At 44.5% G+C, this 18,307-nt stretch overlaps 1 protein-coding gene across 1 annotated transcript in view; it reads right to left on the bottom strand.

Annotated features, from left to right (window-relative positions):
- LOC124595722 (ryanodine receptor) overlaps positions 1 to 11,784 on the bottom strand; it is a 690,379-nt gene extending 678,595 nt beyond the window's left edge. The window contains exon 1 of the mRNA XM_047134588.1: positions 11,628 to 11,784. Coding sequence (XP_046990544.1) covers positions 11,628 to 11,681 — 54 coding nt within the window. The 5' untranslated portion in view covers positions 11,682 to 11,784. The remainder of the gene's footprint in view (positions 1 to 11,627) is intronic.
- Positions 11,785 to 18,307: the final 6,523 nt, after the last annotated feature.

Below are 18,307 nucleotides of genomic sequence, written 5' to 3'. Positions count from 1 at the left end.
CTTAACGTCAAATATTGAACACAGTAATTCATTTGTAATCAGACGTTTGAAATTGTTCTGTGCATCGGAGCTATATTCTATCAAGAATAGGGGATAGAGTTGTCCCAGAGATGTTTGAGGAACACGCCAAGGACACGACGGCGCTTCTGCTGTCCCCCACGTCAGCTGGCCTCTACCGTTTTGAGCACTCGGCAGCGATACAGGCGCCCCACGCAATCAGCTCCGACCAATAACCATCAGTTGTGGGCGTCGTCTGGACGGCCACGTGTCAGCACGAATAAAATATTTTTAAATCTTCAGACCACCTCGAAATACTCCGTGGATACGTGTTACGATGGTTCCGCAACGTTTTTGAAGTCTTGTGGAACACAGCACGAAACCTCACCACTGTTGTCAGCGATAACACGGGGAGAGGGTGGGGGATGGCGGTGGGATGGTGTCGTGGTGCTTTACACTAGAAGGTGTGTCTCTCCAATCCAGTTGTTCTTGATACAACGTAGAAATGTCTACATTGTGCGAATTTATCACAAACTCCAACGAATAACAACGCTCAAGTACACAACATTATCGGTCACATTCTGTTTCAGTTCTTGTGCGATGTGTACATACTGTCCTGTTACATTAATGTGAGCATCTGTCAAAAGCCTGAAAAAACACCTTTTGCAGCTCGGACCACTGCGAGAAGTGCAGGAAGAGAGTCAGTGATGTTCTGGAAGGTACTGACAGGGCTGTGCAGCCATGCCTCCTCCAGTGTCGCTTCCAGCTGCGCTAGGTTTCTCGATTGAAGATCTATGACGCGAACATCCCGATCGCGATTGTCCCACAGATTCTCGATCCAATTTAAATCTGGGGAGTTTGGTGGTCAGGGGAGTACGGCCAGCTCATACTGGTGCTCTTCGATCAAGGCACGTACACGGCGAGCTGTGTGACACGTTGCATTGTCCTGCTGGTAGATGCAATCGTGCTGAGGAAAAACAATCGGGTTGTAGGAGTGGAAATAATCCCCAAGGACAGATACGTACTTGTGTTGATCTATTGTGCCTCCCGCAATGAGGAGGTCACCCAGGGAATGCCACGAAAACATACCCCAGACCATACCGCTCCCTCCACCTGCCTAGACCCTTCCGACGATTGCTGCAGGGTGTGTGCTTTCGGACGTTTCAAGGGTATCCGATGGAGCATAAAACGTGCAAATTCCAGCCTTCGTCGCAGATGAACAGGAGCCAACATGGATCCATGAACTACACTACCGGCCATTAAAATTGCTACACCAAATAGATATGTAGATGATAAAAGGGCATTCATTGGACAAATAAATTATTCTACAACTGACTTGTGGTTACATTTTGACGCAATATGGGTGCGTAGATCCTGAAAAATCAGTACCCAGAACAACCACCTCTGGCCGTAATAATGGCCGTGATACGCCTGGGCATTGGGTCAAACACAGGTTGGATGGCATGTACAGGTACAGCTGCCCATGCAGTTTCAACACGATACCACAGTTCATCAAGAGTAGAGACTGGCGTATTGTGACGAGCCAATTGCTCGGCCACCATTGACCAGACGTTTTCAATTGGTCAGAGATATGGAGAATGTGCTGGCCAGGCCAGCGGTCGAACATTTTCTGTAACCAGAAAGGCCCGTACAGAACCTGCAACATGCGGTCGTGCATTATCCTGCTGGAATGTAGTGTTTCGCAGGGATCGAATGAAGGGTAGAGCCACGCGTCGTAACACATCTCAAATGTAACGTCCACTGTTCAAAGTGCCGTCAATGCGAACAAGAGGTGACCGAGACGTGTAGTGTAACCAATGACACCCCATACCATCACGCCGGGCGATACGCCAGTATGGCGATGACGAATACACGCTTCCAATCTGCGTTCACCGCGATGTCGCCAAACATGGATGCGACCATCATGATGCTGTAAACAGAACCTGGATTCATCCGGAAAAATGACGTTTTGCCATTCGTGCACCCAGGTTCGTCGTTGAGTACACCATCGCAGGCGCTGCTGTCTGTGATGCAGCGTCAAGGGTAACCGCAGCCACGGTTTCCGTGCTGATAGTCCATGCTGCTGCAAACGTCGTCGAACTGTTCGTGCAGATGGTTATTGTCTTGCAAACGTCCCCATCTGTTGACTCAAGGATCGAGACGTGGCTGCACGATCCGTTACAGCCATGCGGATAAGATGCCTGTCATCTCGACTGCTACTGATTCGAGGTCGTTGGGACCCAGCACGGCGTTCCGTATTAACCTCCTGAACCCACCGATTTCATATTCTGCTAACAGTCATTGGATCTCGACCAAGGCGAGCAGCAATGTCGCGTTACAATAAACTGCAATCGCGATAGGCTACAATCCGACTTTTATCAAAGTCGGAAACGTGATGGTACGCATTTCTCCTCCTTACAAGAGGCATCACAACAACGTTTCACCAGGCAACGCCGGTAAACTGCTGTTTGTGTATGTGAAATCGGTTGGAAACTTTCCTCATGTCAGCACGTTGCAGGTGTCGCCACCGGCGCCAACCTTGTGTGAATGCTCTGAAAAGCTAATCATTTTCATATCGCAGCATCTCCTTCCTGTCGGTTAAATTTCGCGTCTGTAGCACGTCATCTTCGTGGTGTAGCAATTTTAATGGCCAGTAGTGTAAATGCCATCTGCGGGGGCCCATGTACAGCAACGGTCGCTGAACCGCCGTCTTGGTTCTTCTGGGAGATCTACTCGACCGTACACATCTTCGTAGCCGTCGTTCACTTCTGTCATCTACGACCTGAGATTCTCCACTGTTGCCTCAATGCCGGTTTTGGGTAGCGCCATTTTGCCTTGCACGGTATAATTTAACGTCAGCGGCACAGTTATACAAAAGATGTGAAATGACAGCATTTCCTGCCTTCGACTGCAATTACGATTCTTTTTCCACTGTTGGTCACTTTCCGCTGTTATTCCATTTTAAGCGGAATGAAGCGTAGTTACGTACCGTATTTTGCAGCTATCGCTTGAAGATGGTTAACAGCCGAAATTGACAATACTGGAAAATAAATCTTAGCTGCAGCAGTAGGCGGAAGATATGCTCAGTTTACCAGTAAAAAAAAGAATATCACAGTCTGCCTATGCCAGGCCTTTTGAGGAGCAATGCTGGAGGTGCCCGCGTTTGCAGACTTCGTTGCGGGCTGCGGTGCTGTCATACCGACAAACTGAGATGTCGTCGTCCAAAATACTCGCAGAACGCTGTGAATATTGACAACGCCCGCCTATCAGTGGCAGGCAGTTCCCAAACGTGACTTGTTCGTCGGTTTCGAGAATCTGGCATAGTGAAATCCTCGTTAAAAAGAGTTTCAGCAGCTAACTTACACAAAACACCCCTCTAAAATTGGCCCGCATCTCGTGGTCGTGCGGTAGCGTTCTCGCTTCCCACGCCCGGGTTCCCGGGTTCGATTCCCGGCGGGGTCAGGGATTTTCTTTGCCTCGTGATGGCTGGGTGTTGTGTGCTGTCCTTAGGTTAGTTAGGTTTAAGTAGTTCTAAGTTCTAGGGGACTTATGACCACAGCAGTTGAGTCCCATAGTGCTCAGAGCCATTTGAACCCTCTAAAATTCATATTTCTCAAAGAATATTACTTGTTCTCCTGTCTTCAGAACAACTCTGTTTCCATGAAAAATTTATGATGAACAATCAAGGTCACGTGACTGCTGAACTACCGCTTTTGTGACACAGAAGAGCCAGAAACTGTCTACTGAAGATTTCTCCACTATCGCATCCTGTGTTTGGCCCTTTCTTTTTGAAAATGTTCGAGAGATGACAGCCACTGTTACTGGTGAGCGTTACCGTGACATTTTAACACCTTGATAAGTTAATTATTGGCTGTGGGAAAAAATGAACTGTGGTTTGTGCGATACGGTGCAATCTTACATACCACTAGAAAGACTATGGCACTTTTTCAAGAGATGTTTCCTACCTGAGTCATGTGTCGTAATAGAAAGATTGGCTGGCCGCTGAGATCACCGGATCTGTTGGCATCTGATGTTTTTCTTTGGAGTTTTCTCAAGGAAGTTTTCTGCAGGAATAATCCAAGGGAATCTGCTGCTCTCAGAGACAACATTAGTACGGCTAAATCTGTAAACTTTCGGACGAGGCCTTGCAGGAGGTCATGATGAACGTTGTGCTACGAATCCGTTACTACCAAAACGTGAATGGTGGACGTATCCCTATGTTGTTTTTCACAAATAAACTCGTTACTATGGATTGTAAATTCCTATGAACATTTCAGCTGTTACACCATTATCAAACAAATTATTGGTTGTTTCAATGGGTACACTACTTTCGGGACACACTGCAACGGCCATTTAAAATCCACAGTTTTCGGCGCTACACGTCATGTGGAGCTTTGAGCCAGTCAACGCAGTGCTGCTTCGTTCTCGGTAATATTAGGCATGACTGCACGACAATATTGGAGAACCATATGGTAAACACATATGTGACTGTGTCGTTAATGACAGTTCATTAAAACGGAGCCGTTGCGCCTCTTTCATATAGCTGCTCACTTACTTAAGTAACGGGGATTTAAACCCGTGCACTCCACATGGGGGCGCCACTCGCAGATTGCGCTAGTTCCTTCGAGAAAAAAATTGTCTTCATACGTTATTTTTATAAGCATAATAATTTATGTTACTTGTTTGGTGGTAAGTTTCTTGCTCCTCGGAAAGCTGTGAGACTTTTCGCTGCTGAAGCCAACGTTTAAGATCTTGTGCGTACTAGTGAACTTTGTTTTTTTAGAAACGCTTCAATAATCTATCCAAACAGTGTACAAATGTCCAGAAACAAAGCTCGAATGTATAGGGGGAGCTTTTGGTACATGTTTCTTGTTTTCCATGAAGTAATGCTTCGTAACAGTCACCAGTGAGGACGTACTCATTACTTAGTAGTCAGTACGCAGTACTGTTCCCAGCTCTGCCTACCAGCCAACGAGAGCAAATATGTCGGTTGTATAACGCACGGATTTACGTTCGTCTCTTTTGTTATGGAACTATAAAAACAGATAAATTAAGCTATAAGGGATTATTCAGTACATGTTACATAAATCGAAATCGTAGCTTAAAATTCCGGCAAACCATAAAAACTGTTTCGAAACTAAGAAGATCATAAAAAATTTGGTTTTGTTTTCGGTACGCACGACGGTTTCTGGACTCTATACTTGGGTGTGAAATGACGTATCGAAACAAATTTGTTTGCAAACAAGTCCTGAAACAATGTTTGCAAACAAAGTTGCACGGTTTGTACTGCGAATAAGAGGCTGACGTTCCAAAAACATAAAAACGGAGTAAGGTCGTAAGAGAGGGCTGGTGCACATGTACTGTCTATTGTTCCCCTGCCGCGCAATTCGTGAGTAGTAACCGTGTTCAACAGGTTTCAGTTGGTCCCTAGCTTTCGTTCCATGCTCGTTTATAGGTCTATAAAAAGGAAGTGCACGTCAAAAGCTCTGCGTATTTATATACGCTACACAGCTACACATCCACAGGTCGGAATGAGGCAGTGGCAAAGAGTTTACAATGGGATCGCTACTAGAAATGGATGGGGAGTGAGCGGAATCGAGGCTCAGTTTTTACCGCAATTTGCGTATTACCTTTTAGTGACGTGTAATTCTGCATTAAGAAATCAAGTTTCGTGGATTGCTGTAAACAACAGCGCCAGAAGAGTTCCCTCTGACAACTCCTGCGGTTCAGAACACAAAGAGGACCTAACTCGAATAGTGTGTGATAAGCACATCTAAAATAAAGAAGTACAAATTAATGATATATTTATAGAATTGATTGACGAGACTTTGAATTAAGGACAGCTGAGGATAAAGATCGAATGGACAGGAAAAAGAATTAGACAAAACAGTAGAAATGGCCTTGAGTGCTTTTGGTAAACTAAATGGCTGTTGCAGAACTAAACTTTCGAAGTGTCTGAAAAAGTGAAGTTTGCAGTTGGTTATTAACAGTTTTCACTTACGATAGTGAGGCGTGACCCCTAGAACCTTTCAGAAACCAAGCATTGCTAGGCGAGCAATCAAGAAAGACATGTTGACAATTACTTAAAGCGTCAGAAACACGGACAAGTAGATGAGAGGACAGACTGGAGAGGGATACGTAATTATCACTGTTAAGAAAATTAAATAAAGGTAGATAAGACATAAGGCGAGGGGAATGGATGATAGCTGGACCAAGAAATTTCTTTTTAATTAATAAAAAAAATTAGAGATGATGATACAAAACTAAGTAGGCGGAGGACTTTAGAAAACGTGTTTGAACAGCATGAGAACTTTGATGCACGGAAAGGACTACAAGAGGCCTGTATCCAGTAGTGGATGTCTATAGGGTAATACTAACGGTGCTGAATACTGCAGTTTCTCCCGGAGGGTGCCCCGTGTTAAACATAATTATTGTTACCTTAATATGATGTGCACATTTATAACAGTCATTTGATCTTTCTACTTTTATAAACGTATTTATAACTGACATGGCTATTTTGTTTATTGTTACTGTATGCAGATTGAAATGAAGGTGCTTGTAATGTTCGTTAACCTGTGCGTCTTCATGACACTACTACTGTATGCATAGTTTGTTTTAGACCTTTCAAAAGGTTAAGTAACTGACACTTTCACCTCATTGTGGGTCTGTATCTGAATTGTTTATGTAGTAGAAGATGCTGAGGTACTGAACCACTGTGTCGCCGAACTGAACAGCGGGTGACCCTCGTGGGACATGGTGACTCGAGTTCTCTCGAGTTCCAGGAAACCGTTGGGATTCACGAAAAAATTAGATTAGACGACAGAAACGCGAATACTTGTAGCCCCTTCCGTGTACTCAGAGGCGAGTTCTTCCGAGGCAGGCACAGAACCCGAAGTCAGTTGTATTTAAATTTTTATGCTTCAGCTGAGGATTAGCGAAGGCATACGTACGAGTACCATGTTGAGTGCGCACGTTAGTAAGGAACTACGTATCTGTTGCGGGCGTACTAGTGCGCGCAACAGTTTTTCGACCTTCAACTGTGTCATTACACGTAGTTTGTCACACTATGAAACTCAAAAGGTATGTTATACCACCTGCTATAGGTAATAGGGAGGCCGCTTATGAAATTTGATAAATGCTTCAAAAAAGATCACGGAAAGAGTTCAGAAGATTGGCGAATGCACTGAAATATATTGCGATTGACCTGAGATATACGAGTGTTCTTCGGAGGAAACAGCGACAATGTCACAGCTGATTAATGCGAGTTTCTACAGTTCAAGACGAATGGCCGACATACATCTGACAGCGGAATCGGTTGAACGCTATGCAAACATTTACTCTAGTACAGAGTTTTCGCTCAAATGCGTATGTGCAGCCGAGCTTTCATACGTGACACAAAACCTTCTGTCGAGTACTTCGCAATATACGTATTCATTGTTGTTCTTTGACATCACCAATATTTCTCTCTTCATAAAAAAACATTGCGAAGCATGAGACTAACTCTGGGATCAAAAACAACTTCTGCAAAGGCTTCAGTAGGTTAACATTACTACTGAAAGAGTTCAGGTACAAGGGAACACACGAACTTAACAACCTGCCGAAGCACATTAAATGTTATGTAGATAAAGTGCAGAACTTTCCGTTGAGCAACTCCATCTACTTCATTGAGGATTATCTTTATAAAAAACCCTTTAATTATTTTATAATTAGAATTAGCACTGTAATATAGTGACTTTCGCAATTTTAAGTCATTTCGAGCACTGCACCTAAATTAAAAAAAAAAGGTACGGATCTGAATTCTTCCTGCATGGCAGAGAGCATTCTCCTCGGCATCCATGAAGTATGACTGATCTAATGTGAAATATGTAATGAACTGACTGTCTATGTTTTGTAACGCTTGGCTTACGTGGTAATACAGCAACCGTGATGCACTTTGAGAAAACTTTGAAATCGTTCTTGTCCTATATTAACTTCCTTCCTCTCTCTGATGACTTTGTTAATGGTGTCTCAAACCGTTGTTGCACACCTTTCCTTCCTTCACCATTGACTGGAACCTCCGGCATCAGTTCGCGAGGTGCTTCGATCACATACAGAGGGAGCCAGGTGGAAGAGCTATTCTGCTGTTGCTGAATCAGCGCGCCGTTGAAGACAGAATGTTCTGGACGAAGCGCTGGATAACATCCCAAACTGCAGTCCCAGTCGGAGGCTTTCATTATTGAACAGAATTGGCAGTAGTGCCAGAGCGTATACTCCAACGTACACTACATAGTCACTTGTGGGGTATCGTAAATGAGGATGAGAGCAAAGATATCATGTGATTTAATGTTGGTAACTTGAGGCCGCGAGGAATTAAGTACTACTGATTGATTAAATTTTATTGCTCTCACTGCAGGTTTTGATAGAGACGTACGACCGTTATATTTTACAGTGTTTTGCATGTTAGTGTTGTATTAGGCCTCGTCTCCAGGGTGACGTACGAGGTGCATAAGTGCGTTGGTCAGAATTGAAACAAGACTATACGGACTCACATTAACAAGAAGAAAATTTTCATGTGTTTAAAATGCAGTCAGCCGCGCGGTCTTGGGAGTCTTGTCACGGTTCGTGCGACTCTCCCGTCGGAGGTTCGAGTCCTCCCTCGGGCATGGGTGTGTGTGTTGTCCTTAGCGTAAGTTAAAGGTAGGTTAAGTAGTGCGTAAGCTTAGGTACCGATGACCTCAGCAGTTTGGTCCCATAAGACCATACCACAAAAAAAAAGATGCAGTCAAAGTTTTTGAAATGAATGTTTTATAGCTATGGTGTATTTAATATTCGAGTATGTACAGACATTTTACAAATAACCTATACGTGTGTCAGAGCCACTGTTAAAAAATCTAACAGCTGATACACTTAAGTTCACGGGGAACCTTAAGGATTTGCTTATTTGCTTTTTTTCCTCACCTCCTTATAACAGATATTTTATTTACTCATTTTCTTTAACAGCTGTATAAACCCCGAACGCCCTTCACAACGACGCAATGTGACACGGCAATCTATGAGAATGTCCAGGTTGTAACACAGAACTCATTTTCGTTTTAATACTCTAATCATTTCCACATGGCACAGTGTGTGTAAATGTGCCGCAGCCCTTTCTTTCGGCATCATGAGTACATGGCCGAGTCAAATCGTGATGCTTGGAAAGGCGTTGATGTTTTGTAAAGGTGTACTTGAAAATGAAATTTGGTGTGGTGAAACCGGTCGTTCTATAAAAAAGAGTAAATAAGACAGATCTTTCATGGAATGTAAATTCTCTGTGTTAAAAAATGTACATTTCCATTTAGATCAAAGTATCCAGTTTAATTAAATTCCAACAAATCCCAATATTTTGGATAGAAGATTATTCATAATATTTGAAAGTTCATTGCAATTACAGCGAAAGCTCTCGAAGCAAAGCGGAAAAACTGCAGTCAGACAGGAAGTAGCTAGGAGAATCCGTGTTGTTGGTGGTGGTTCGTTGCAGAATCATGGAACTCGTTCTCTGCTATTGCGCATCTTGACTGCGCATGCGAAAGGCTAGATCCACATGCATCAAGGGTGAATGCACGTTTAGCAACAGTAGTGTGCTTCGCATACGCGTAAAAATAGAAGGAAGGAAAGTCTCTTGTCACATCATGTAGAAATTGACTATAGAGGCTTCAAAACTGATGTATGATATCAATGGGGTGCATTCCCGTTCTGGAGAGTTCGATGTTTATATGAGCCTCTTTCGTGTTGATCAAACGTCACGTTAAATATGTCATCGACAAGTACCGGAAATGCCAGTTTTGTTGCTACAAGACATAATTCATTCTATAAACACGTAAAAATCTACGTGGGATTGTTGCGATATGTGTCTGCACCAAATGGGAGATCCATTCCACAGTGCACTGACAGAGAGCGACTTGATATCTGCAATAAGACCGACTCTCGAACCCACTGGGTACAGGAGACCAAAAATTAATAGTTTGCGATAATGCGGATCGAACCGCTGAAACAACTTCGTAATCTCGAAAAAACCAATGCGTTCCAAGTAGTCGGTTGAAAACAGTTCTGTTACAAAGCTTGTTATCGGAGAGTACGTGACCCGTCAGCATTTAGCAAAATTTGACTTTGGAAAATGACAAAACGGAAGCTAGTCGCCAGTGAACTTAAGTCCCAAAATTGCACGGAATAATTGTCTTTTCATCTGCTCCCCGAATTGCAAACTTTCTGATTATCTCCTGTCTCGATTGTTTTATGTCTGAGCATGTTGTCTGGGTAATTTACCATCGCACTATCGTTTCCAAGCGGTTTTACGTCTTTGTTAAGATCAGATAACGATGGATACATTTCATTATTCTTACATCAGTGTCAGAGGAAATTACAGGTGTCTTCTGATAAATGTTAGGTGTTAGTTCGACCACTGCAGAAATATGAGAACTAAAAAACTTTGATAAATGCAGAGAACATTAAAAGAGAATGGATGTCGTCGTTACTAACGTAAGGCAACGGTGTTTGTGAGAAAATTGTATAAGGTCGATGATCATAGTGATCAATATATACTAGATTTAAATTTATTTGGTATATTAAAGTCGTCTCTTATTATTACGCTATGAACAACTGAGATAGCTCAAGTGCCAAAAAATGACTCCATGCTGGTACCGTAATTCTTATTCTATCATTAATGTGAACTGATTTTACATTTCGTACAATGTAATAGTATCATTTTGTAACGGTTGTGACGGGAATTCGCCTGCCGTTTGATTTGACTTATATAATACTGTAAATTCAAGGCTTGGCGAAACATTGTACACTGAGAGGCTGAAGCAGGGTTCACTGGTCAGAAAGTAGCTACAGGCCATGACTGGTGAAGAAACTTTTGTTATACGTAACGTAACTGTAGCTCTGCAATATGAATGTTATTTAATAGGCCAAAGAAAATCGGCAGACATGATCTCTGTGGTGCTGAGTGTTTTGGTTCGTCCTCCAGACTTCATATGCTTAGAATTTCGTTCGTTGCAAGTTTCTGTAGATTGATCTACTATTTGAGACTGTGTCCAGGAAGAAAGGGTCAGTAGCATAGTATTAAGGAATTTAACTTCTTCAGGCTTGTTTCTAGTGAAACAATGAGGGTTTAGGGGATTTATTTTTGCTGACATTGGTAAGTGCACTGCAGCGCTACATTCAGCTCACAACAAGAACATAGGCATCATGCTGCGTGCCATTTTTGAACACTTTCTGTGAGAAAATAGCATAGACTATCGCCGTTTGTGTTATAGCGGTTATTTTCCCTCTTGATACACTTTGCAGCAGTATTATACTTCAGTTCTGCTTTTAGGAACGTAGACTTTTCGATGCCATTAAATTACATGTTTGGGGAATAACATGCACTGTTTTAAACTCGTGGAAATGGAGAGCAAAGAATGTTTGACGTTTTCCTGTTAGTTAAGGAGAGATTAGAGCAGTAATTGTAACTTGAAATAGTGAAGAGTTTCGCAACAGATATTTGCCAGTCATTGGATTTGTAATTTTGGACGATTCTCAACGTTTAAAACTTTAGTAGAATAATAAGGGTTGCACGCAATACTGGGCATTAGTGCAAAAATGTGCTGGAGTGATGTGGGATCAGGACTTACCGTTCGGAGAAATGATACATCATCTTGCTCGGAGCCTCCTTCGCTGTCAGCCATCCTGAACTACACGTACAGTTGTGCGACACACGAGGGAAACTGGCAGCAACAAAAACTCGGACTAGTAGGGGGGTATCTACGGCCAGTCAGTCCGGAGAAGCAACAGTTGTGTATCGGGGGTCGGTCGCAGCTGCGACCGGTGCGCCGCTTCGCGTCGCGCCTACGGCATTCGTGGTGAGGGGCGCGCGGGCGGCTCGTGCGTTCGTTAAGGGGGCGTGGAGGAGGTGGTGCAGCCCAGTCGCCGGGCGAGCTCAGCCTGGCCGGGCCAGCTACGTGTTTATGTTTCCGTGGTGTGTCCCGCGCGGCGGCTCGCTCGCGACTAATTCCGCGCCAGCGCTGCGGCGCCCGCCAGCCGCCGTTCGGCAGCTTCCGCGGCAGTTCGGCCGCCTCCGTCGCTTCTCGGCCGTTCTCGGCGCCTCCGTGTCCTTCTCCGTGAGCGCTCGGCCTGTGTCGTAGCGCCGCGGGCGAACCCCACGGCGCCACGTGATGGCCGCGGTCCGGGTCGCAGCCGCGCGGGTGGGTCAAGCGATGACAGAAGCGAAGCGCGCCCTTTAAATCTTCCATATGCTGTCCTTCATAGAGTTATACTCGTACCAACGACCAATTCTAGCAGAGGCGTGGTACTAGTCCTAACTGAGCATACCTCACGCTTCTACCTTGAATATCAGTCTGGATGTTGTTGCGCATTGGGAAATTACGATGTGAAACGTCCCTTCCATCAATCCTCGCCGGCCTTTGTGGCCGTGCGGTTCTAGGCGCTACAGTTTGGAACCGCGTGACCGCTACTGTCGCAGGTTCGAATCCTGCCTCGGGCATGGATGTGTGTGATGTCTTTAGGTTAGTTAGGTTTAAGTAGTTCTAAGCTCTAGGCGACTGATGACCTCAGAAGTTAAGTCGGATACTGCTCAGAGCCATTTTTTGTTAAACTGCTAGCAGTTCATACACCGCATCCAAATGGCTCCTAGTAACTTCCACCGATAACCTCTGCAACAACAAAACCAGAATATAGTTCACAGTCAATACGTAAAAACACACGCACAAACGCCAGACTCAAATTTCGACGGAAGGAATGTAAGTTACTGGGTTCTTTTAAACCGCGCCAAGTCCGTCTTGTTCACGGAATATCACCCTAGAACAGCTAGCAACTTACCACAAACTAATTTGAAGTCTTTGTCTATGAGCGTATGCTCTGTCGTTAAACGGCAATGCTCACCAAGCAAACCGGAAATGATCGGCGCCCGTTGATTCGAATGCTCTTTTTGATTCCCTCAGTTTTCCCTACAGTAGTAAGTAGGCTCGTTGTTCACGAATTTAGAAATTCACCATGATAACACCACCTCCGCCCAAGAGGGCACGCGACATCCACATCCCACCAATTTCGCGAGGTTGAAATGCTCCACGAAATTATTTAACATTTAGGCCTTTGAGCCAATCGGAGCAACGAGCAGAATATGAACATTTTCATTGGCTGTCTCCCTCTTCCGCTGATAAACATGTATAAGGCGTTGCCTTCTGCCAGGACATTCAAAAGCTTTTTTGCAGTGACGTTGGGAAGTACCGGCCATCGAGAGACATCACAAGCCTACTCTGATCCGATCACAGCCTATTTAGGAGGATTAAGGAGAGACCGGCCATCAGCTCCAGGCTGGAGAACACGTTCGTCTCCCAGATACTGGTGACTGGTTACACAGTAGTCGCGGGACGAGCTCACAGGCACCGCTTGGAAGTGTTGTCTTACAACTGTCCTATGCTCTAGGTAAAGACAGAATAACATGACACGCAATGTACTTCATGAAAGTATGAAAGTTTAAAACAAATGGGAGCGGTTCTAGGCGCTTCAGTCCGGAACCGCGCAGCTGCTACGGTCGCAGGTTCGAATCCTGCCCTGGTCGTGGATGTGTGTGATGTCTTTAGGTTGGTTAGATTTAAGTAGTTCTAAGTCTAGGGGACTCTTGACCTCAGATGTTGAGTCCCATAGTGCTTAGAGCCATTTTTTTAAAACAAATGTACCGACCTTCCTGACAAATCGTCGACCGCCTTACGGAAAGAGTACAGACAAAAATGCCAATGCTAAACTATGAGGCGTGAACTCAAAACGATGACACCAACAGAGACACTGACCCCAACTACACCATATAAACAAATGAAAACAAGAGAATAAAAAGCTCTCAAACCCAGGATGTTACTCACCACAGGAGCGAGAAGCAGATTGTGATTGGCCGTTGTTGCCGCTGTTGTTGTTGTTGTGGTCTTCAGTCCTGAGACTGCTTTGATGCAGCTCTCCATGCTATCCTATCCTGTGCAAGCTTCTGCATCTCCCAGTACTTACTGCAACCCACACCGTTCTGAATCTGCTAAGTGTATTCATCTCTTGGTCTCCCTCTACGATTTTTACCCTCCACGCTGCCCTCCAATACTAAATTGGTGATCCCTTGATGCCTCAGAACATGTCCTACCAACCGGTCCCTTCTTTTTGTCAAGTTGTGCCACATACTCCTCTTCTCCCCAATTCTATTCAATACTTCATCATTAGTTATGTGATCTACCCATCTAATCTTCAGCATTCTTCTGTGGCACCACATTTCGAAAGCTTCTATTCTCTTCTTGTCCAAACTATTTATCGTCCATGTTTCACTTACATACATGTCTACACTCCATACAAATACTTTCAGAAACGACTTCCTGACACTTAAATCTATACGCGATGTTAACAAATTTCTCTTCTTCAGAAACGCATTCCTTGCCATTGCCAGTCTACATTTTATATCTTCTCTACTTCGACCATCATCAGTTATTTTTATCCCCAAATAGCAAAACTCCTTTACTACTTTAAGTGTCTCATTTCCTAATCTAATTCCCTCAGCATCACCCGACTTAATTCGGCTACATTCCATTATCCTCGTTTTGCTTTTGTTGATGTTCATCTTATATCCTCATTTCAAAGGTCACGTTAAAAGCGCAAGAAATAAATATAGCTCATGACTACTTATCGTAAGCACATCCTAATGTAAAAAGCGTAAGCTACTAACGTAGAATAAACGACTAACCGGCTAACAGAAGTTCCCTGTAGCATAGGAACTAGAACATAAATCAGTAACACTACAGGCCCTTTGCAGAGTGGATGAGAATCCTAGACATATGGAAAATTAGAAAATGAGGTTTTCAACCGAAGATACTAGGGTCGAATGTTTTCTTCCAAAGTCTCGAGGTTCGGTTTGGTTAGGAAACACTGCAACAGCCTCTGTACAGCCTGGATCTTTCACATCCTCTGCGACCTCTAGACAGACAGACGTGGAAATCGGTTTCAACCGGACGGGGAAGTACCGGTCGGTGCAGTTGTGGATCCGCCGGCGGACAACAGCGTTCTACGAAACAGGAATTTATCCTTTCGGTAAGACAAATGTCTTAACGCATGTGGTGCTCACTTTTGAAGGCAACCATTCGATGGTCCCGTCGTGGCAGGTGTTCAGTTTCCATTTCACTGCCCCTCATATGTGTTGGCTCCAAGCAACTTGTTAAGACAGCTAGATTCAAGAAATGTTACACACTTTCTTTCACTCAGTGCTCGGCTATTTCTGTCTGTTTCTGGTACTAAATGTTTTGTCTGATTGAAAATTGCATTATATAGGACTTGGTGAGGTTAAGATCTAAACCATACGTTGTGGTAGGCCTCTTAAGCTGCTATATTAGCTGCGTCCGTCATGGTTGAGTCTGAACTTTTGATTACTATTCTCGTGCCATCTGTCAGCAAACATTAGAGTTTTGAGTCGTGTTTTGAAACCCCTGGAAGCTAAGAACATAGTAGGACCCAGAACGGAGCCTTGTAGCACTCCGTATGTTGTGCTCCCCGGTGTAAATTTAGTTCAATTACTCTGGCGTAGTCTGTTAACATGGCTTTCAGCTTCCTATCAAGCAAATAATATTGTATCCATGCAAGAGGGTTGCTATTAATGTAGTAACATAATGGCTTGTCGAGAAAACTTTTGTGGTCTGAAGAGACAAAGGCTTTGGTAAGGTAACAGAATATACCAAAAGAAAATCATTCTTGTTTGGCGGTGAGCTACTCAGACAAACGCCACAGGCGACCTAGGTATTTATCCAAATCCTCCATTAGGATACTAGCTGCAGACATCGTGACGGTGCAAGATCATGACAGCCACCTGTAGCTTTGACAGAACATGCCTTCTCTTCTACCTCGGACGTTCTCCACTAATACAGCGAGTTCGCAAAAACTCAAGTGCTTCTCTCGCCACTGGTCAATGTATTTTTCCACGTCGGTAATCACAGGTGATAACTGCATACAGTATTTTAAGAGCCTTTCATTTCCTGTTTAGAGTCCACACACACACACACACACACACACACACACACACACACTCACACACACTCACACCTAAATGGCGGCTAGACATTTCGGCCATCGAAAGAAGAAGAGAATCGTAGCAGGATGTGGTCGCAAAGGACAGGCTTGCCGAGATCGAATTAAACTGAATAAATTGTGTTGTTACGGGGAAGGCGCTATGCAGCGTCTGATGCGAAGATTTTTGTTCTCCTACATATTAAATTTTAGACACAAGCTTTCCTCTCCGTCACGATGGTTTGTGGGACACTTTCAGATTGCTTAGTTGAGACGTTATGAAATGTTGTCTTGCCCAGTGGTCGGTTCGTCATCATTTCGTATCAGTCAGGGAGCTGCAGTGCTCAAAATATTGCGGACTATGACGAGTAACAATTTTACCTGGTCTATGCGAGGTTGGCAATGATCGTGTTGAAAGTATTGCACAGCTGTAGGAGTATGGGATGTTTATCCGGGTGCGTTGTGCAGATTTCCTGTCATCCACGAGAAGGTAATTAGGAAGAGCAGTCATAAAATTTTAATTATCGCCTTTAAAAAATAAAGTTTCGTAGTTAATTTTTTGTTTTTTTGCAGGTGCATGTCTGTAGCCCTGACAACTTAAGAGATCCGTGCGCCACAGTCCCGTAGCGCACCGCTAGAGGAGCGAAAGGAAAATGGCGCTGAAGTGGAGAACCGTACGAGTGATTGATTTTCTTCATTCCAGCTGCATCTACAATGTGGAAGTCTAAAAAATGGCTCTGAGCACTATGGGACTCAACTGCTGTGGTCATAAGTCCCCTAGAACTTAGAACTACTTAAACCTAACTAACCTAAGGACAGCACACAACACCCAGCCATCACGAGGCAGAGAAAATCCCTGACCCCGCCGGGAATCGAACCCGGGAACCCGGGCGTGGGAAGCGAGAACGCTACCGCACGACCACGAGATGCGGGCAATGTGGAAGTCTGTTCTGAGTTGGCAGAATTATATGGCTACAGTGCATTACGTGCCACAGTGGTCAGGTGGCGCAAACGCTTCCATCGTGGTCAGACTATCTGAATGACGAGTAGTGATCTCTATATGGAAAATCCGGCAACTGCAGGATAAGTGGAGGCCCTGATGCTACAAGACGGGTCTGTCACAACCGAGGTGGTAGTGTAACAAGTGAAAAACTTGTCAGAGGTCAGTTCCCAATAGCTTGCACGACATTTTGAACTCGAGAACTTGGTTCCGTGACATCTCATACGCATTTAAAAAGCCCGCCAAACCGAGTTACCAGTCGAAGTGTCGCTGCTGTGTCAGACCTGTCCCGATGAGCTCTTTAGCCGCCTAATCACCAGGGGGGACAGATGTGTGTATTACCGCGACCCCGAGACGAAGGAGAACAGAGCAAGCAGTGCAAACGTCTGGATTCAACACCACCGATAAAGGTGAAGACCTAACCATTATCGGGCAAGGTCATTCTGAGTATTTTTTTGGGACTGCCACGGTGTGGAGTTAACATATTATGCTCGTAATGCGCAAACCATCAGAGGGGCATACTAACGAAATATTCGGTGCAGGTCACGGGAGTCTATAAAGAGAAAGCGTTGTAGGAAGTTGTCCGAAGAGGTATTTCTGGGCTATGATACCACCCCAGCTCATTCTTCACAGGATACAGCCACACAAGTGCTGCCTCTTTGGGCTGTCCGATGTTGCGTCCCCCGACGCGGCACGTAGTGACCACAGCCTCTTTCCTCGGATGAAGAAACCATTGATTGTTTGATATTTTCAGGACGACGACGACGAAGTGATTTTGAAGGTGGGATGTTTCCTGAAAAGTCGAAGTGCAGGCTTGTTCGGTGAAGGTCGCCGCAAAGTCATCCATCTTCGGGAGAAATTTGTTGTATTAAAGACTGAATATATATTAATTTTATGTTTTTCCTTTATTCTTCACAGTAATAGCCTGTTAACCGAGAAGCTAAAAAATGCGAGACATTTCATATTATCGTCAATGATAATCAATGTATATACACTCCTGGAAATGGAAAAAAGAACACATTGACACCGGTGTGTCAGACCCACCATACTTGCTCCTGACACTGCGAGAGGGCTGTACAAGCAATGATCACACGCACGGCACAGCGGACACACCAGGAACCGCGGTGTTGGCCGTCGAATGGCGCTAGCTGAGCAGCATTTGTGCACCGCCGCCGTCAGTGTCAGCCAGTTTGCCGTGGCATACGGAGCTCCATCGCAGTCTTTAACACTGGTAGCATGCCGCGACAGTGTGGACGTGAACCGTATGTG

This window comes from Schistocerca americana, chromosome 2 (genome assembly GCF_021461395.2).
Source record: "Schistocerca americana isolate TAMUIC-IGC-003095 chromosome 2, iqSchAmer2.1, whole genome shotgun sequence".
In the NCBI taxonomy this organism is placed as follows: Eukaryota; Metazoa; Arthropoda; class Insecta; order Orthoptera; family Acrididae; genus Schistocerca; species Schistocerca americana.
This window is presented reverse-complemented; position numbering and strand designations above follow the sequence as displayed.